This window comes from Cannabis sativa, chromosome X, assembly GCF_029168945.1.
Source record: "Cannabis sativa cultivar Pink pepper isolate KNU-18-1 chromosome X, ASM2916894v1, whole genome shotgun sequence".
Taxonomy (NCBI): Eukaryota; Viridiplantae; Streptophyta; class Magnoliopsida; order Rosales; family Cannabaceae; genus Cannabis; species Cannabis sativa.
In genome coordinates this window covers 50,428,562-50,451,134 of record NC_083610.1, presented here as the reverse complement: position 1 = coordinate 50,451,134, position 22,573 = coordinate 50,428,562, and the positions used below count along the sequence as shown (strand labels likewise).

General features: G+C 30.3%; 1 protein-coding gene across 1 annotated transcript; it reads right to left on the bottom strand.

Moving 5' to 3' along the window:
* Positions 1 to 5,556: 5,556 nt before the first annotated feature.
* On the bottom strand, positions 5,557 to 6,386 carry LOC133032264 (uncharacterized). The gene is made up of 2 exons (XM_061106144.1): positions 6,359 to 6,386; positions 5,557 to 6,074 (listed from the first exon to the last, which is right to left on the bottom strand). Exons 1-2 carry the CDS (start codon positions 6,384 to 6,386, stop codon positions 5,557 to 5,559), a joined length of 546 nt encoding a protein of 181 aa, XP_060962127.1.
* Between the last annotated feature and the right edge of the window lie 16,187 nt (positions 6,387 to 22,573).

Here is a 22,573-nt window from a genome sequence, read left to right as displayed (position 1 = left end):
GTCTCCTTTGACTCCCCCTTATTTTCGAAGCCCTCTCTCACTTTTAAAATAAGAATTTCAGCCAAAAAGTACAAAATGAGGAAACTTCTCGAATTGCATATGAAGGCGGCGACGTGGTGACACCACGCCTCGCTACGGCGATTGGAGCTTCACGAAAATTATTTTGATTCTTAAATTGTCGTCGTGGTGACCATGAATCTCGCTGTGGCGCTAGGCACATTTTTTGCTTTGACCTCTCTCAATAAAATATGCATAACTTTCACATACAAACTCCAAATGAGTTGATAAAATATGCGTTGGAAAGCTAAAAGGAGATCTAAAACTTCTATGTTTTGGTTTCTTCTAAAATCTGATCAAAACATAGTCTAATTTACACTTGATGTTTCAGCTTTATTTTCTTTGAAAAATCTTTTCTATTTTATAAACAACTGTATTTCCGATATTTGACCAATTTATTGATTTCAAATGTCGAAACCTTAAATTAAAGAAAACAAGCGTAAATCTACTCCAAAATTATAATAAAGAAGAAAATAAATGCTAAAGATGATCTGAACGATAGGCTAAAAATAGTCTAACACCTGATATGGTAGAATTTGGTGTCAGCGGATCGCCACGTCAGCTTCAGCTATGCTTTTGGGGCGTCTCTTGGAAAGTCCTTCCAAATGTATCCCAAACGCATATTCGGAGGATCCTTACTACTTCTTCTTATTTGGGTGAGACACCCTTTTGAACCTAGATATATCCTGCTCTGGATGTAACTATCTTATATTTCAGATGGTCTTGAGTCTCATCCTTCTGAGTTGTCTTGGCACATTACCTTGTTAGGGCTACTGAGTAGGCCGTAGTTGATTAACTTCGAACTAGACATGCCATGTGCACTACAACAAATATGGGTTTTAAGGATGACTAAAGTTGCCCCTAAAAGTATTAAAAATTGCCTCTACCAACTACTAGTGGAAACTTTATTCGTCCTTAAAAATTCATGCCTAAAAGTATTATTAGGGGTGAAAAAACAGTCGCCCGTAAAAATATCATTAGAATCGACTTTTTTCGCCCCTAAAAATAATAGCTATATTCTGGCATAATTATTATAATGTGATAAATATTTTATATGTTTTATAATTAACAATTAGAGTGATACCACATGTAATATACTAGCAAACATATTAATATGTAACATAATATAAATTTGATAATGTTGATACCATAGCATAAATGCTAATATGTAATATAATATAGTTTTAATAGTGTTAAAACAATAGCATAAATATGAATGTCCTTTGCAGGAACGATTTCCTCTATCATAAGCGAGTTTCAACACCAGCCAATTTAATACAAGCAACAGCATATTTTCTAGACCAGTATCAACAAAAAAACAAGCAACAAATCTCTTCGAGATCCATTCTTTCGTCTGCAACTTCGGACAGTGGGAATTCATCTTCAACATTTCAATTAAAGCTCTCTGTGGATGCTGTCCAGAATGTAACAACAAACAAAACAGGATTTAATATGGCTCTATACAACAGTAATGGGGACTTGCTATTGACTGTGTCGACACCTTGGGAAGGAATACAACCGGCTCTGTTGATGGAAGCTCATGCTCTCTATTATGCTCTTTCTTTGTGCCAAAAATACAGCATAAAACCATATTACATTGTCTCTGATTGTAAAAGACTTGTGGATTATATTTGTAATGATGCTACTCATAATATTCTCTTGAATAGGTTTGCAAAGAACATAAAAAGCTTGTTGTCTTCCCTTCCTAATGCTACTTTCAGGCACATTACAAGATGGGATAATGAAGATGCACATCGCCTTGCAAAGTATGCATTAGGCTTAGATCAGGAAGCTTGTTGGAAAGATCAAAAGTTCTTATGTAATTTGCATCCTGTACGTTGATGCTTACTGCAATGGATACTTGTTTCTTTCAGAAAAAAAATATGAATGTCATTATTTGCTAGTACAATAACATAATTTAGAAAAACATAGTTCTAAAAAAAAACATTGCTAAAATATTTTAAATAATAAAGAAAAAAAAAAACATCATGATGTTGCTCTAACGTAGTTATAAATTTTTTGAATCTCACGTTTGGTTGCTAAGCTTTCATAGGTACTTCTGAACTTGGACTTCACACTGCTACACAAATCAAACAAGAAAAAGTTTGGAGTTCACATAGTAATTAAGAAACGCATATAACATTTATAATAAAAAAAAATTATGTAAACATATAATCTGATTTACATAATCTGATTTTATTACAATATAAATAATCTAAAAACAATCAATTTACACACATAATCAAATAAAAAATAAAATACCTTTAAAGAAAACACAAGTAAGATTTTTTTGTTCTTCAAGCATTAATGCTCTCTGCATAAAAAATATAAAAACACATATTAGATTTTTCAAAAAAAAAAAAAAACAGACGTTTAAAGAAGAATAAATAATACACAAATAATTATTTTTTGAACTACTCAAATCTGATAAGAACTAAAAAAACTTACCTTATGATCGGTGGGCCAGTCAGGATAGATGGTCGGTCGGAGAACCAGACGAGGCGGGGTTAGTCGGATTGCTTTGTAATTTATTTTTTCACAGAGAGAAATAATAAAAAGGTGGAAAATGAAGAATGAGAAAGAGATGTGAAGGGGGGTTGTCGATTAGGGTTTTAATTGAAAAACTTACCGGACTTTTAGGGGCTACAATGTCGCCCCTAAAAGTTGCCTTAATACTGTGGGCAGGAAAAAATTCCACCTACTTTTCAACGAAAAATTTCAATACTTTAGGAGCGATAAATGTCCCTTCTAATACTAAACTACAAAGTCTCGTCTAAAGGTTTTAGCCCAATATCACCCCTAAAACTCTCTAAAAACAGAAAAAGAAATCTCATCGTTTTAGTGGCAACAATCTTATTATGTCGCCTTTATTATATCCCTTCTTTAGAGGCAACAACTTATCGTCCCTAAAAATAAAAATTATTGAAGTGTTGTCTCTTCTGAAAAACATGAATAATACAATAGAAAAGTAATAATAAAATAAATGAAATAACCAAGACAATTCATAACAAGGATTAAAATACCTAAATATTAAGAAAAATGCTAAAGGGCACCCGTGGTGCCTAACACCCTCCTATGTGTCAGTATCGCTATTGGTCAAACTAAGTATCGGATCCCACATAGTTTAATATAATAGCTTTTAAGAAGTATCGCTAGTCAATCGTAACGTGACATGTCGAGAAGGTGCTAGTCACCACTTGTGCCTAATAGCAATGCTCAAATATTAATTAACTAAGATGAAAAAAAAGAGCTAATAATAATTAATATATACATAAGTTACCTACGGGTATCGATGTAATGAGAGTAGAAGTTAATTATTTTCTAGGGTTTGTAAAATCCAAAGGTGTGTAATCCGAAAGGCATGTCTTACCACGACTTTTGTTCTTGGTCAAAATAGACAAAGGATTATGATCTTTATGGAGCCACCATACCTGTCCACCTCTTGTCATTTTCTAGGCTCATTAACCTCTTGTCATTGGTATTTGCTCTGTCTCTGTCTCTCTCTCATCGTGTCTCGTATTTATGGCAAATAAAATTGGTGGTTGGAACTACAAGAGCACAACAATAGGTGTCGTCTACTTCTCTGTGTGGGTGAATGTGTCCTTTTATTTTCAAGCAAAATAATAGTCCGAAATTATTGGGCAAAAATTTAACGACACATTAATATTAATATATAGCTAATTGAACAGAAGTAGAAAGAGAAAAAAAAACACAATAACAGCTCAGTATGTAATTGTTAGAGATTTTATAACAATGGAAGAAAATCAAGATTTATTACAACTCTATTGTAAAATAATACAAGGATTAAAATAAGAGATTGATTAAATATATGTTACAATACATATATATACACTATATATATTACATATATATATGAAAGGTAGAAGAGAATATTACAACACATGTAATATAATATATGTATATATATAACAAGAGAATAATATATATAAACACTCACTCACAACCTTGAGTGTAGATTAGTGGGGATCACCATGACTTGAACAAGGTATTACACCTTTGTCCAAAAGCTTATTTCCTCCTATCTCTAAGCACTAAGGGAACTCTCTAGGAAATAGCTTTGGGAATTATCAAGCCTTAGGGTTTTCTAGCAATGTGCTTTTTTTGATAGAAAACTTCCTCTCAATGAGCACATTAGACCCCTTTATATAGTGTTTAGATGATCACTCTTAGGATTCAAAATACCACCTCATTTCTCTCCCATAAATGAGTATTACATTTTGTAACAACTATATCATCATAATTTTGAAATCCTTAAACCAAATTGTGTAACAACCCTTTTATTACACTAATAATGTGTGATCAACACAAGAGTTACAAATGACAACAAATTGTAACTCCTCTCCAAGTTACTATGTAGGTTACAAAAGTGTAGGTTAAATTATAGGTTACACATTTATTTACCATACACTTAATATATATTATTCACATAATATTATATATTACCACATTTTAATCTACATATTATTATATTAAAAATAATATAACAATCCCCCACTAGATTAAAATGTGTGACACACTTGTAACACACTTGTAACATTTATTTAATCAATCAAAATATTATATCAAAATAGAACATTCCCCCACTTTGATTGAATAAATACACACTTTTAAAGAAGTCTTGCTTAGGTGCATTAGGTAAAATGTCTTTCGACTTGAATTTTACCTTAGTGTAGTTACCACAAAGTTTGATGAAATTTTGGTTGCCGTAGCATTGAACCACTATTTCTTTAGTACAAACCGGTGATAACACACACACCCTCGCTAATGCTCACTTGAGACCGCGTGTCTCGCTCTTGCACCGTTAATGGCCATGTGCAAAATTCCAATTCATAGACTCTCTAGAGAATACTCCCAATTCTCATAAGAGGCGGCACCACCTCTAGTCCATATAGGTGGAGTTTTAGTGTCTCACCACTCGTTAGACACTTCTTAAGCTTAAGTGAGTTTTCTTAAGCTTAAGCTCCATTAAAAAACCTTTTGGTTTTAACCCTCAATTTTACAACATGTACTCATCCATAGATGGGACAATTGAGTACCACATTCACTCTATTGACTTGTTATTACCTATTGAACTTAAGACTAGATTTTTACTAGTGTTAAGATAGGTTACCATCAATGAGCAAAACGCTAAGGGAGTTTAGGTCCCATCCCTCGAAAATTCATGCTTTAATCTTGTACGGAGATTAAGCGATTTGTTATAACCTCTCAATATTGATTCCATGTGAATCATGCATGCCAAAAATATAGTGTTCACTTTGTGACCACTTTTCTCCTTAAGTACTTAAGCTTTGAAAAATTAATCATAAAAGATTAATTTTTACACAACTCAAATTCTCAATAATTTTGATACCATGCATATCAAAATTAAACACTAATTTAGACACCAAACATGTCTAAATTATACTTTATTTTAAGACACCAAGCATGTCTTATTTTTTTTTTTGATAAAAAGCGTTTATATCATAGAATCAAATAAGGTTAGACCTCATGGTCATTACAAATTAAATTGTCTGGTAGCGAGGCTACCGGGATATTCCCAAACACCTGATGAGCAAAAGCCCATCTAGCCACATTATGAGCGGCAAAGTTACAAGTTCTAGAGACATAGGAAAAATTACAACTAATAAAGGAAGGAGATGACTTAGTACAAAATGAGACATAGTTTTCAAGACTCCAACGAGAATCCATCCCGTTTAGAGCATTGATAACCACCCTCGAGTCATTCTCCACAATCACAAACTTACAACCTAATTCTAAAGCCACAGAAACAGCTAAGCAGCATGCAGCCGCTTCTCCACAAAGAGCCTCCGAAAAATCTTCCCGAGCTGTCTGAACTCTGAGAACTCTGCCAACACAATCCCTAGCAACAACAGCAATACACATGCTATCGAATCCCACCTTGACATCACAATTCAGCTTAATCCACTCCAGCGGAGGAGGGGACCAAGCTTCCTTTAGATCTGGAGTGGGACTAGGAAGTAAAGAAGAATGACAATCTGCATAAGAAGTACAAATGTTATCAATACACTTTTTTATATCAGGAGCACAATTATTATGGACCTTATCATTCCGCACCCTCCAGATAGTATCCACAACAATGGAAGCATAAAGAAAAACATCATCAGCTTGGATTCCTCTATTGTTAAGATCCCAAATGAACTTGACCCAATCCCACACGCGGATACCGGTGTCACACACAGGGTAAATGCCCCAAGGAGAGGAGCGCCAAAAGTGAAAAGCCACGTTGCAAGATAAAAACAGATGCTCATTGGAGTATTACCCCCACACCAAGCATGGACACCAAGCATGTCTTAAACTTTTCACATTGGAGTATTACCCCCACACTCTCAAATTTCACTATCAAGATAATATCTTGATTTTAAAATATAAAAGACTACTTTGTCTCTATAATTTTTCTTAAATTTAATTTCCTTCTTGAAATTATTTTTACCAAAAATTTGACACCAAATATGTCAATATTTTCACTTATGCACATAGCCAAACTTGATTTAGAATTTGAATTCAAAATCAAATAAATTAATCAACAATGTCTCAACACATTGTGGCTCACCCCCACATTTCTAGCATAGTGTATATAAAATATCACTTTTGTGTATTTCCTCTTGAAATGACTCTTTAAGGTCACCTTAAAAAATATCATTTGACATTTTTAGTTTTCTCAATAAATCTAAAATGTCAAACTCACATTACTACTCATAAAATAATGTGATTATTTTACTCATAATTTATGGTTATCTCCTTATTGAAATTAGCCCAAAATTATACCAAAGTTAACAAAATTCTCAACAATTTTGTTCACAACTTTGATCATTTAAGATTCAAAATTGCTTCTCCAATTTTGTTATCTTTTCACTATTTTTGAATCCACAATGATTCATTTACTTTGAGTCTAAAATTGCTCTTTCAATTTATGACTCATTTCGCAAGTTTGGATCCACTATGATCTTAATTGTTCTTGCTTATGATCACAATGCAAGTCCAATAAAAGTGTAACTCTCATAGTCCACTTTTCCTTATCTCATAATATGAGATGATTATCTCTTATAATCCAATAAAAGATGTAACTTCTCAAAAGTCATCTTTTATTATCTCATAAAGTGAGATGTTCACTACCAAATTGAAAAAGAATTTAAAATATTCTTTATTCACAAAATAGATGATAATAATTTCCACATCAATAGCAATAAAAAATATTATATTATTACTATCAACATTATTATCATACTATATAACTCATACATTAATATATTATGTATGTTACTAATCAACATCTTATATGTAACATACACATGAGATCAATATTAAATTTATAATATATATGTTACATATCTCATATATATATAACATATATACTATAATATACATATATATCATATACACATAATATATACATTAATTACACAACTATATATGTTACATACCTCACACATATATAACATATATATACACATTAATATACATGATATATATTATATACACATATATAACATATATTATGTATGCATGTCTCATATAAATACATAAAAATAATTATTTCTACATATTTAATCTCACTAATATATATTATATCACATGCTCTACATATATATAATATATATTACTCATATATATACATGTTATATATTATATATCTCACATATATACATAAAATAACATGATATAAATTTCAAATATCATATATATAATATGATATAAACACATGATCACATATATATATAACTCATATATATATAATATATATTACTATTATATAAAATATAGTAAATCACATAATATACACCACCATGCTCACCTATGAATGGTTTTTACATAAAATCTCTTATCCTTGTATTCTCACAATCTTGATTTATCACCTCTTCCATTGAAAAGGGATAAGCTTTTGATTGTTAGAGATTTTATAACAATGGAAGAAAATCAAGATTTATTACAACTCTATTGTAAAATAATACAAGGATTAAAATAAGAGATTGATTAAATATATGTTACAATACATATATATACACTATATATATTACATATATATATGAAAGGTAGAAGAGAATATTACAACACATGTAATATAATATATGTATATATATAACAAGAGAATAATATATATAAACACTCACTCACAACCTTGAGTGTAGATTAGTGGGGATCACCATGACTTGAACAAGGTATTACACCTTTGTCCAAAAGCTTATTTCCTCCTATCTCTAAGCACTAAGGGAACTCTCTAGGAAATAGCTTTGAGAATTATCAAGCCTTAGGGTTTTCTAGCAATGTGCTTTTTTTGATAGAAAACTTCCTCTCAATGAGCACATTAGACCCCTTTATATAGTGTTTAGATGATCACTCTTAGGATTCAAAATACCACCTCATTTCTCTCCCATAAATGAGTATTACATTTTGTAACAACTATATCATCATAATTTTGAAATCCTTAAACCAAATTGTGTAACAACCCTTTTATTACACTAATAATGTGTGATCAACACAAGAGTTACAAATGACAACAAATTGTAACTCCTCTCCAAGTTACTATGTAGGTTACAAAAGTGTAGGTTAAATTATAGGTTACACATTTATTTACCATACACTTAATATATATTATTCACATAATATTATATATTACCACATTTTAATCTACATATTATTATATTAAAAATAATATAACAGTAATGTATATAGATTAGCAAAGTACGTAGTATTAGCCTAGGTATCTATCAGCCATACATACGTGATAATAAATTCTTCAATATTCGTGTAGTTTATGTAAACTACAAAACATAATCTTAGCAACATGAGCTTTCTACCGCTAAACCCAACCAAAATGATAATCAAGACTAGCCGTAGGTATAGGCGGGCTAGGTCCGTATCTAGGACCCACTCATTTTAAGAATTCAAATAAAAATATACATTTTAAAAAATATACATATTTTTTTAATAATTTTTAAAAATATTATTTATCTCTATTGTAAGGGCCCAAAAAACTTTTTTCGCCAATACCCTATTTCAATTTAAGGTCGGCCCTGATAATAATAATAATAATAATAGGAAAATTACGACTAATAATATAGAATCAAAACAACTACATTTTAAACAATCAAATAATTCGCAATGATAAAATTAATAAATCAAAACCAAATAGAAAAACAGAGGCAAACAGAGTATGAAAAACTAGAAACAATAAATGCAGAAAATAAGAAATCAACACCAAAATATATATTGGCTCAAGTCCGATAGATTGATGTGATCTATGGCTCTACTCCAGTTATGGAACACCACCAAATCTTCTTTATTGATTGAGAAATAATAGTTACATTAAAGTCGAGAAAAATTCTCTGTGGAGTTCTCTCAAAGTGTTTCAACTCTCACACTCTTATCCAAGAATCTTCTTCATCTACAGAAGATTCGTCATACCAAACCCAAACCCAATCTCTCTCTTTTCTCAGTAACTCTCTCTCTACCACTCAGTCTCATTCTCTCTCTGACTCTCAATCTCAATCTGAACCGTCTTCAGTTTGTCATATTCTAATGCTTAAGTGTTGGTGGTATTTATAAGCTTAAGATTAAGATCCTAAAGTCGGTGGTTGCAAGAATCGATGGTTGTTAAGTTAGTTAGTCAGTTCCTAACTTAACCAACTCTCCTTTCAGTGTGATCTCCACGTCAGCATCAGTCTAAGTGCATCCGGGAATAAATACGAGCTACCGGGATCACGGACCAAAGGCACTTCGCTGATGAAGCTTCCGGATAGGATAGAACCAGCTGGAGTCGACATTCGAAACTGCCTTCTAAGGATAATAACCTTCTCGGAAGAATAATTAGCTATCCAAGACTCCTTTCCAGAGGAGGGCTAGCTATCTTGAAGACTGAACTCGGAGTGGACATGATAGTCATCCAGCAACTCTCTTCCAGACTCAATTAACATTCCACAAGACACCTTTTGAGATGGAAAAGTTAGCTATCTAGGAACAACATTCGGAAGACACTTAACTTTCTAGTAATAAATTTTGAAGACCTTTTCATTTGGAAGAACTATACCACAAATTTGACCTAGTTACTTCAAATTAAAGGTATGACGATGATGAAGAAAGAAAGTAGCTATCATGGGTGCTATTTCAAGAATCTTAGTATGCTAACTTCTGATATTGATCAAGTTCAAGCAATGCTTTAACTTGTTTATTGTCAAGACCTTAGTCCCAACATCAACAAGATTATCTTCCGTTCTGATATTCTCTAAATTAACAAGTCCTTCTTCTATCTTCTCTCTAATCTAGTAGAAGCTTATATCTATATGCTTGCTCTTTTCATGATAAACCAGGTTCTTACAAAGATGGATGGACGACTAACTATCTAAAAACACAGTCACTCTCCCTTTGATTTGTTTCAACTCCTAAAGAAATCCCCAAAGCCATAAAGCTTCCTTGAATGCTTCTGTAGTCACCATAAATTATGCTTCCATGGTGGAAAGAGCAACCACGGACTGTAAATGGGCTTTCAAGCTTATACAGTTCCAGTTTGTCAAGAAAACGTAAGAAGTGGTTAATTTTCTAGTATCTCTATTCGATGCGTAGTCCATGTTCACGAACCCTTTTAGCTCTAATTCTACTATTGTTTTCCAAGGGTTAGACTATAATCCCAAGTGCCCTTCAAATATCTCAATAACTATTTTAGGGCCTTTCAATGTTCAATGCCCGAATAGGACATGAACCGGCTTAGGATGCTTAACGCGTGAGCTATATCCGGTCTCGTGCTCACCATCACGTGCATTAAACATCCTAGAACCATAGTGTTAATGCAAATTTTTGTTAACCAAAATTAACAAGCCTTTCAGTAATAAATACTTTACAGAAATAAAATAATAAATAATTCCAGATATTTTTACATGGTTTTGTAGTTAAATATGCATACTGTCTTTCCTATTAAAGATATTTTTTAGGTACAGAATACAATATCCAAATGATAGTATTTTTTTCTCGTCAATTTTCCATCCTTTTTTCTGTGGAATTTGCCCCTATTTATAGGAGTATAGATTGGTAGTTATTCTTTTGGGATCAGTTCAAATATAATTGTTCATGACACGAGGACAATCCCCATGTATCATTTCATCACATGTGGGATAATATCTAATAACTACCCAACAACTCTTTATTTCATCCTTTAGACGGTTATTGCTGACTTAGAAGATGGTATCTCGTTTGACATGAATCATCCTCCTTGTCCATCTTAGTAAGGAAAAATGCTAAGTGTTGGCAGGTAGTTTGCCTCGTTACATCTCTTCATTTGAGTTAATATTGCGATGCGACTCCCTCGCTGTATATAATTTGAGGTTACTGTTTGTGATTATATTTATTCTACTTGAACGAATATCTTCCTTTTAACTATGTATTCCGATGCAGACGTATGTCTCGTCAATATCCGTTCAAAAGTTTTTTATTCTTACTCGCTTAAGACTATATAGTCAGCGAGTTTTGAATATTTTCTATTAAATCTTTATTTAATAATAACGAGTTATTTTATTCTGCATTTAATGATATAAACTTATTATATCATTAAAGTTGATTCAAATTCCATTTGTAGGACACGTGTCAGCTTCTAAAGTGTAGCCAAATTTTAGGTATAATAATTGTCCCTTAAAAAGTTCTTTTTTAATTAAAAAGAGATTTTAAAATTATTTTAAGGGTATTTTTGTCTTAACCCAATTTTGAAAAATTGCATGCTTTGGGTTTTGGCGGTTAGTATTTTGAGGAACATCATTAGCATTAAATGTCTCGTCTTTTCCAATTTTTCAGTGTTCCCATCCGTTAGATCTAATTTCTTTTGATCTAACGGTGATCACTTTCAGGGTATAAAATTTGAAAGAAGCACTCATTTCGCCATTTTTGCCTTTCAAACCTTTAAGCCTTTCTGTGAAAAAATTATCTCTAATTTCTCACCACCTTGCATGCCCTCATTGTCACTGACTTTCTTCCTACGTGTTTCATCAGATTACTTTTTTAACCTCAGAAACTTTCAGAACGCATTGATTCAATCATCTCAACCTCAATCACAAAGTTCCTCCTTGGTTGAAAATCTTCCTCAGAAGAGTGAGTGGTTTATACCTTTCTTTTTGATATTTACAATCTGATTATTGTGTTTGATTATCTTCTTTATCTATTTTTGTTCGATTATTTATATGTAATTTTTGTTTTGTTGCATAATTTTAGGGTTAAGGAATAATTTCAGATTTATTAGATTCATAGGTTTCTGGTTTAGGCAGAATTGATTTTTTCAAGAAATTGGGATTATTCTCGTCTGTAAACATGTCAAAATCTAGTTTTAAAATTCCAACCCCGAATTTCCTAGAAACAGAATGTCCTAAAAAAAATTAGCCCTTCCATTTGAATCCAAAATCCACAAACCTAAATCAAAAATTGAGGTAAATGATGCCAAAATAAGGATCATTTAATAGAAACCCATCAAGCTGAAATTGTTAAACGTTATAGGCAGTTTTTGCAAGAAATTATTGAGGGTAAATGTCGTTTTCTACAAGATGTAGCTTGGCCATAATCTCACATTTTAATTTCTATCCCTTTAGCGAGACCCTTGTTTTTACCTCAAGTCACTGTTGATTTTTCACTAGGTGACCTAGATTTCAAAATCATGACCACCCAGGCTCGTAAATCAAAGACCCCCCAAGATCTTACAGTCATTTTAGAGGCAGAGCTCATTGAATCCAAAGTAAGGTTTATTGGAGACTATGTCGGCAATATACTAAACTCTTGTGGCATCAAGCAAGAGCGAGGATATCGCATTAGGTCCGTCGCTCCAGAGGAATTTAGCTGTTTTCCACCAAAAAGGGTAATTCAAGAAGAATGTGGTGAAGTCAGCACTAGTGCCTCACCAGGAATAGGCGCTTAGAGCCTCGAGCACATTAAGGCTGGAGCAGTACTCCCCTTGAGATAATATTACAAAGAGTTCTATAATTATCTCGAAATTACTCCTTTTCAGTTAATTTCGAGTTCTTACAGATTCTTGGCCTGCTTAAAGGTCCTATACCATTTTGGGTTGGGAGTGTCCTACTCCCCTCTAACTTGTATATTTTTATTCTGTAAAAGTTGTTCCCACAAGGAAGTGATGTTCAAGAGTTTTTTATTACTTCGGTACTCATACAAGTGATTGCATGATCATTGTGAGGTTACCAAATAAGACTGATTTTAAGGATGACTTCTTCTAGACTACTAATCTCTCCCCAATCAACACAACAGCATTTCGCATTATATGTAAGTATCGTCTCTTTCTCAAAAGCTTGGATTTGAGATTTTGGATTTATAAAATTGAAGACTCTTACTTATTTTACTTATTGTGTTGACAGTGGTCACTAAAAGGCCAATTCCTACCCCCAAGATAGTCGAGCAGCACAAAATTCTGCTAGGTCTTCCTTTTGGACTGGGATCAGTAGATTTTCTTTTAAATCAGACCAATCTGAGGACCGTCAACCTTCTTGGCTCCGACCAATTTACCTGCGACTATAAGAATCCAAAATATTTTAAGTGGCAGAGAGTCCCAGTTCCACTTGATGAGGAGGATAGAGATTACGTGGCTCGAACCCATTATCTCAAAAATATAAAATATAAAATATAGCTTATTATAAAAATAATACAAACACATATTATAAAATATAATATATTAATAAAAAGATAGTTTATATAGAAACACTTAAAATAATGTAAATGTGTATTTATTTAATTTTTCAATTTAATATTTATTTATGCTTATTATATATAATTTATACTTAATTTAATTATATTAATAATAAAAAAATATATACATATATATAAAATAAAATTAGATTTTTAATAAAAATAAAAAAATAATGATAAAACACAAAATTTCAATGATGAAAAAAAAATTATAGGACGCCCTATGGAGTTGGTTATTGTTATTTCATAATAACCGACTGCACATGATCCCTACGGAGTCAAATAATCGACGTTATAGGGACCCTATAGAGTTGGTTATTATGAAATAACCGATTCCATAGGGTCCCTACAACATCAGTTGTTTTTAACCCCTATAGCGTCGCTTAAAACAGCATCGGTAACGATTTTTGCCAAAATCGACGCTGAAAGATCTTAAAAAATGCCTCTAAAAGCCAATTTTATAGTAGTGTTTTAACAAAAATGCTAAACATAATAATACATTATATATTTAGAATTCTATGGAAAATGAATTCTAATTAATTAATTATCATTTAGTTCTTTGTTGGGTAGAATAAAATAGTAGGGGTGATTTTATAGTGCTATATTAATATAAGTGTTTCGAAAAATTCTTTATTTTGTTTCAAAATAGTTTTTTAAGTTTATTTTTTTTATAAAAATATATGTCGTAGTTATTTAAGGTTATTTTTAAATTTTTAAAAAATAAATTTCAAACATGTTATTGTACACGTGATTATTTTTTCTTCGTAATTATTTAAACTTTATTTTCGACATTATAAGTTATTCCTAATTTTCTAAAAAATTACTGATGGTTATAAATAACTACATTATACATGTTCATACAAAATTAAAATATATATATAAACTAAAAAATTGTTTAAAATACCAAAATAGATTATAGAGTCTACTAAAACACGCATTGCCCATTTAGAAGGTAGGTGTACTACATACATTTCCAAATAGTACTACTACTAATATCTTAAAATTTAATTAATATTTAAATATTTTTAAAAGAAAATTAAAAGGAATTATTTTTAAATTTTAACTTTAATTAGGTTGCTCAAGGTTAAAACTTAAAACGACTCTAGGACATTATGAAATCATATATCATCTCTAATATATTTATATTGATATTTAGCATTGTGCAAGTAATCACCTAACAACATCGTTATTTAACGGATTCGATAATTTATATAGCAAAGAATAAGAAGAAGAAAGTAAAATTGGGAATAGCTTTTGGTTCTCTCTAAAAAGAGTGTAACCCTGGTCTTCGTGGCATCCTTTGCAGGCTAGTTTGAGTGAGTGGTGAGCGTTTGTGAGTGTTTAAGCTTAGTTTAGTTTTGTGGTGGTGGATTGGGTAAGGTGCTATTTGTTGGGTTTTATGCCCTAAATAAAACTCTTTACAATCTGTTTAGTTATCAATATAAGAAATTTGAAGTGATTGATGTTTGCATGAATTTTACATGCTAATGGTTTAATATGTTTAATATGTTTATTACATTCATACACACAAAATCAGTTAAATCCAGATCATATGTTTATTCACAATTATAGTATCGTCAACACAGTGGAATGTGATTGTGATCATATGAATCAAAAAGTTTTGGTCCCTGTTTCATCAGTGTTATTGGATTTACACTAATGTGATAATCAGCGATGATGTGTACTTACACTTGGAGTAAGTGTTATGTTCTTTCCAGGACATTAGTAAAGTATACTAGTTTCGAATGTATGGAGTATACATTGGACTGGACCGATATTGCAACTAAGTTAAGATATTACAAACTTACCGTTATACATATCTTTCCAAGTCAATATCAGTAGTTGATCTTAAGATTAAAAGAATCTAAATCCTGATATGCTTAGGCTCAACTCAGGAGTGCTATTCATGTTCTTTGATTTATTAGTTAAGCCTACTTTTGGGTCAGGGTGATACGTATATTTTGGGAACATGATAGTATGATTGAGTGAGAGTGCTGAACATAAATATGGAATCTATAGCTTCTACTGGTGTATAGAAGTCAAGTGATGATTCCCTTCGAGCTTAGCAAATAGAAGTAAATGGATGAGCTCTTGTTTAACTGACTAATTATTAGATCACTAAACACCATTTACAGGTAGCTAAGTGTTTTAAGGGGCAAAATACATTGAGGGGTGAGAACGGTAAAGAAATCCCATCTCGATGTAGATCATCTATATAGAGGATCTTTAAATCACAATAAGATTATAACAATGGTTAAATGAGATAGTATATTGATATCGTGGAACATACAATATGCTCTATATAAGTCTGAGAGTACAATTCTAAGTTCTAAGAGTGGATCCAACGAAGAATTAATAAGTAGGAATTTACTTGGTAAATTTGGTTCACTTATTGGAAGCTCAGCATATAGATCCATGGTCCCCATTCTAGTTGAGAACTTTCTGCTTGTAAGATTCATTAATTGATTCGTGATTGATCAATTATAATTCTAAAGTTAGACTATGTCTAATTTTATGAATTTTCACTAAGCAGGGGTGAAATTGTAAAGAAAAGAGATTCTAGGTTTATTTATTTATTAATAGACTTTATATGTCTAATTAATAATTAAATTAAATGACAATATTATTTAATAATGTATTTTAGTTATTAAATAATTAGTTTTGGCATTTAAAAGGTTAGAATTGGAAAATTGGCATTTTTGAGAAAATACAGATAAAATTTGATAAAATTGCAAAATTAAGTGAGGCCCATTACTACACCATGGCCGGCCACTTAATGTGTTTTTTCAAATTTATATTTTCATTATTTTAATGCCAAATAAATCCTAACCTAAACCTAGTAGTTGCCTATAAATAGAAAGTGATGGCTCAGTCTCATAACATGCTTTCATTAGTAATCTGACAGAAATTTCTCTCTTCAGAAAAACTGAGCCTTCCCCACTTTCTATACCTGGCCGAAATCCCTCTCTCTTTTCCCTTCATCTTTTTCGTGACCCTAGTGAAAGAGTAAGTGCCCACACACAGCAAGCAGTAACTCAATCATAGATTGGAAGACTGTGAAGGATCAAACTTGAAGAAGAAGGACATTCGGGCTCAGATCTTGATTATACTCTGCTACAGAAAGGATTCGAGAGTTAGAGATCTGAGTGGAAGGAGACATTAATTTTGCTGCATCAATGTAAGGTTTTCTTAACTTTATATGTGTTTAATTTATCGTTTTAGAAAGTTCATATTTAGGGTGTTTAAATAACATACTTGTGAGTAGATCTAAGATCCTGGTAAAATAATTTCCAACAACTGGCCTCAGAGCCATGGTAATTGATTTACTTACATGAAATTTGGACTTTAAAACGATTGTTTGTTTGTTTTTTGGATGGTATCATGTTGTATTGAGTGTTATTTGATGATTGATTGATGTTTGTAAATTTTCGTAACAAATAATTGTGATTCTGTCTCTGGAATTATTTTTATTGGATAGTATGGAAAAAATTAAGCAAGTTAGCCTTTTACAGAACTCAATTTCGATTTTATTTGAATTAGTTATGAATTTTTGAAGATTTGAAAAAATCACGGGTGTGTTGAAATTTTCCTGCGATCGCAAATCTGTCCGTACAGTTCACAATTTTTTCGTTTTTCTTCGATTTTTCATAATTTTTCATGGAATTAACTTCCGATTTTTTGTATAGTTTTGTATATATACTATTACTATTCCTAATTCAATTCTAATTATCATTTTGAATTAATTTAATATTTTTTAAATTTAATTCAAGATATTAGTGTAATTTGAATTTGAATAGAATTAGTATCTATCTTCTTGCTTAAAAATCTATCTTATTTTTAAATTTGATTATATCTTATCTTATTTTTAAATTTAAGGTCAGATTTTATAAATATTATTTTTAAAAAAATCAAATCTTTTTTAGATATTTTGACCTTATTTAAATTTAAAATAAGATATTTATAATCATGTAATTTTAAATAGATGTAAGATATTTTGCTAACTTTTAAATTTTGTTATTTTATTTATTTAAATTAAATTTAAAATCTGAAAAGATATTTCATTTATCTTTTCTAATTTTTATTTAATTTTTATTTTTAAAATAACATTTAATTTTTTAAAAGTAGTTAGCAAATTTTGAAATGATATTTAGGTTGGTTGAAACCTAATTTTTCAAAAAGTAGGTTTAATTTTAAATATTTTTTTTAAATTTCGAAATTTAAATTTTTTATTTCCGAAATTAAAATATTTTTTTTAATTTTATTTTTTTTCGAAAATTAAAATATTTTTTAATTATTTATTTTTTCGAAATTATTTATTTAAAATTAAATAAATCCTACTTCCAACTATCCAGCTAACCTTGTTGCAGGAGTATGTGGTTTTAGCTTGTATGTAAGTTTTTTAAAACCTATTATTACTTGATTGCAAATAGCCATGGTTATTTTTTGCCAGATCTAATGATCTGATGGCTCCCTTGGTCAAGTTAATAATTTGTAACAGGTAAATTTTACAATCTTCTTTCATCTGTGTATGACCTAGCAACATGATAGGATCCATCCAAAGTGTGCCTGTGTGAGCCTATATGTTTATTTTGTTTTAATATAGATACATATAGGTTGTTGCTAAATAAAATGTCACACCATGATAGATTTTATTTAGGTCCATTTAGTTATTGGACCTATTCAATTAATAACAGTTATTTATTTTAAGGTTAAATTCCTCTCTTTTGGGCCTCGTGTGAGAGGTTGGAGCCATAGAAGTGGGTACGACATACTGAACCCAGCACCCCCTCACATGAACTACCCCAATTGTGAAGGCCCATTTGCCTGATTTATATAACTGTACTAGGTTAATTATATTAGTTTGACCTAATAAAATTGAATTAGCAACATAATTAACTTTTAAAATATATGAAAATTTATTTTTCATTTTAATATTTTAAAGTTAATTTTAAGAAAAACACTTTTAGTTTTAGATATTATTTCTAGACAAACTATTTGTATTTTTCTTGTATTTAATTAAATATAGAATTTTAACTAACTAAGATTCTTTCTGGAGCTTATTTAATTAAATATTCTTATTTAAGTCATAAATTAGTTGTATCAACTGATTTTTCTTATCTAACTTAAATTTGAATATTTGATTTAAATTTTAAATCAAGTTGAGGAATCATATGCATTAGTTATTAAAGATTCTTAAGATATTTTTTAAGTTAATATCTTTTCAAATATTAACTTAAAATGGAATATTTTAGATATTTTTTGGTTAATATCTTTTCAAATATTAACTATAAAAAGACATCTTCAAATTAAGTGGTTACAACTTAATTTTTGATATTTAATTAAATCTAAATTTGAAAATATTTAAGTTTTAGATTTTTTCTATCTAACTTAAATTAGATATTTTTCAAATTTTTGAAAAGATACTTAGTCAAATAAGATATTTTCTAGATAGTAATTTCTAGACTACTTATTATTTCTAATATTTAAATAGGAAAATATTATACTTTGTGAAATTAATTATTTAAATAATTAATTTTGGTACAATTTTATTAAGTATATTTTTCCTAGTATTAAATAGAAATTAATAATTAAGCCTTCTCTACACTTAATTATTATTTCTTGAATTTAATACATTTAATTAACTTGAAGAATCTAAATATCTAAGTTGATTTTCATCATGATACTTAAATATTTATTGATTTTTCAAGACACTTAATTAAATAGAAAATTATTTTTAGGTTGAAATTTAATTTTTTCAACTTAAATTTAAATAATTTTCAAAAATATATATTTTTCTTTATTTTATTAATCAATTTCGAAATTTGCATTTTAATTATGCAATATTTTTTGAATTTTTTTTTATTTTGAAAAATAGATTGAGTTGTAAATTAATTATTTATTTTAATTAATTCTTGGACCAACTACAATCAATGATTTTTTTTCATTTAATTGATTAATTTAAAATAAATGAATTTAAAATATATATATATATATTATTAGAAATTGAATTAACTAGTCAAGAGAAAATCTAGATAGGTGATATTTTTGCTTGAAGTATTTCTTTTCTATTTTTATTATTTTCGAAAATTGTATTACTTTAAATTTTCGAACTCAATAAATATATTCTCAAAGGAAATTTTTAAGTTGCTAATTATTTAATTTAATTCAACTTAAATTAATTTCCTTAATATTTATATTTAAGATTATTACTAAGATGGAAATAATTAATTTTATTTCAATCACCATCTAAGTATAATTTTATAAATATTTATTAAATTCTTATTTCTGAACTTTAATTCTTAATTTAGAATTTAATGAGATTTATTTATTAGAATAATAAAGAAAATACATTTTAAATAATGAGCTTTATTATTATTAAGATATTCGATCTCCATTGTGGGTTTTACACCGCGTTTGTTTTAGTGAGTAATCCTCCCTAATGGAGGAACGTTCATTAGCAATTTCGCACCGTTTAATCTCGCATGATAAGTGGTTTGCAAGTGTTTTATATGGTATAGATCACCCTAATGGTGGCGACCATATTTGACTTGCAAATTGCGAAACAATGGTAGAAGCTCATGAGATAGAATAGCCTTGACTCTCGCCTAAACGGGACAACGCTGGATTCCAATCTTGATCGAATAAAAGGTTGCTAGAATGTTTAACATTTTAGATGAGCTGACAACTCTATTCAATGGATGGTAGCTTTGACTCTCGCCTAAACGGGACACTGATATCAGTTTGTTGAAAACCTTGGAAATTATTTAGGATTGAATTTTTAAGTATTTTCTCATATCATTCCTACTTGCTATGTGCTTATAATTTCTGAATTGATTTTGTGTTAAACCATTATTTATTTCTATTTGTTGATTTCTATTATTTTGTAGTATCATGTATTGTCAAAATGAATCCCATGTTATCACTGTTGACTGAAAACAAGCTGAATGGATCTAACTTTAATAAATGGAATGAGAACATTAATATTGCTCTCATAGGAGAAAGTGCCTTGTTTGTTTTAACTGAGCCGTCACCTGAAGTGCCTGGGGACAATGCTTCCAAAGCTGTGAAAGAAAAGTATGAGCGTTGGCAGAAAGCAAATGACAAAGCTCTATACTTTATGCTTTCTAGCATGGTTGACACCCTCAAAACTCGGTTTTCTAAAACTGAGAAGGCTGCTGAAGTTATGACGAAGTTAAATGAGCTATTCGGTAAGGCATCACTTCAGTCACGCTTTGACGCGACTAAGAAGTACATTAATGCACGGATGGAACCTCATCAAAACGTGCGTGACCATGTTCTCCTCATGTCTAGTTATTTCCAAGAAGCCCAGGATCATGGTGCTGAAATGGACAGTGCTACTCAAGTTAGTCTTATCTTGAATAGCCTGACTCCAGCATTTCTACCATACACATCAAATTATGTCATGAATAAGAAGGAAATTGACTTTCATGAATTAGTCAATGACCTTCAAACTTATGAAAATTTGATTGGAGGACCCAAGAAGAAAGGGAGTAAACCTCACAATCCTGGGAATGGTAATGGGACGATAAAACCTGAAGCAAATGTTGCCTCTGCTTCAAAGCCCAAATCGAAGAGGAAGTGGAACAACACCAAGAAGCGAACTAAAGCCATGAAGAATAAAAAGGCTGTTCCTTCTGGTGATGCTACACTTAAAGGAAAGTGTTTCTACTGCAATGAGAAAGGTCATTGTAAACCCCAGTGTCCTAAACTTCTTGCAAAGAAACAAGGTATTTCCATTAATAAACTTTAAAAGTTTAGTGAATTGTTATCCAATTGGATTTATGATTCTGGACTAACTTTGTTTATTTGTTTTCTTCTTCTTATAGGCCAAGCTACTTGAACTCAATTGAGTTGGATCAGAAAGCTGGACCAAGGGTGAAATCGTCCAGATAAGATGAAGCTCTTCAATTTTTTGAATTAATTGTTTTAGTTTAAAGACAATTTGGATTTCAAATTTTAGTTAGGGATATTTATCTCTGTTTTTCTCATATTGTTGCAATACATTTTTTATTATTAATAAAGTTTTATTTTCGAAATCACCATTGCAAATTATGAGATTGAGCTTCATTTATTTTATCTTCATCAATTATTACCACATTATATTTGTATGTTTATATGTGTAAGTGTTTTTATTATTGATGCAAATTCTATAATTTTTACAACTCTTCATAGAGTTATATTAAATAAACACTAGAAATTATTTCTATGTTTATCAATAATTGTTCATTCTCATACAATTATTAAGAATTTGTTTAATAAAAAGATCTTATGATCTGATAGGGGTGGAGAAAAGTTAAGAAAACTATGCAGTTCAACGATCTTTTATATCTAATGAACTCTGGATAGTATTCAACTCCACATAAACTCTATCACACTAAGAGAATCATGATCTTTACAACCTTTAAAGGTGGATCATAATCTCTATATACTTAGGGGTGGAGGTTATCCATAGTACGCTATATGTATATTCTTAGGGGTGGAGTATATTCCACAATTCCCTATGAAACACATATCTTGTTTAAACATGGAAGTAATATAATGAGTCAGCTATTGTCAATATAAATTCTTGATCTTGCTTGTATGTTCCATTTCGTTTTTACTGTTGTAAGTAAAAGTTTGATACCTTTGAAAGTTCTTTGTTAAAGTTTCACACTACCTTAATTGAGTGGGAGAATTTTAAAGTTCTATACCCATCTTCATTAGGTTGATACTTGTGATAGGTACTTAAGAACATTACTGAAAAGCAAATCTAACCATTCACATGGATAGGAATAGCTTATCAGAATTA

Bases quoted from the DNA above. Each gene is read 5' to 3' on its own strand.
- LOC133032264 (XM_061106144.1), bottom strand. From the start codon at position 6,386: ATGCTTGGTGTCCATGCTTGGTGTGGGG. The intron at 6,075-6,358 runs GTAATACTCCAA...CTTCTTATGCAG, and splicing joins TGTCCATGCTTGGTGTGGGG to ATTGTCATTCTTCTTTACTT.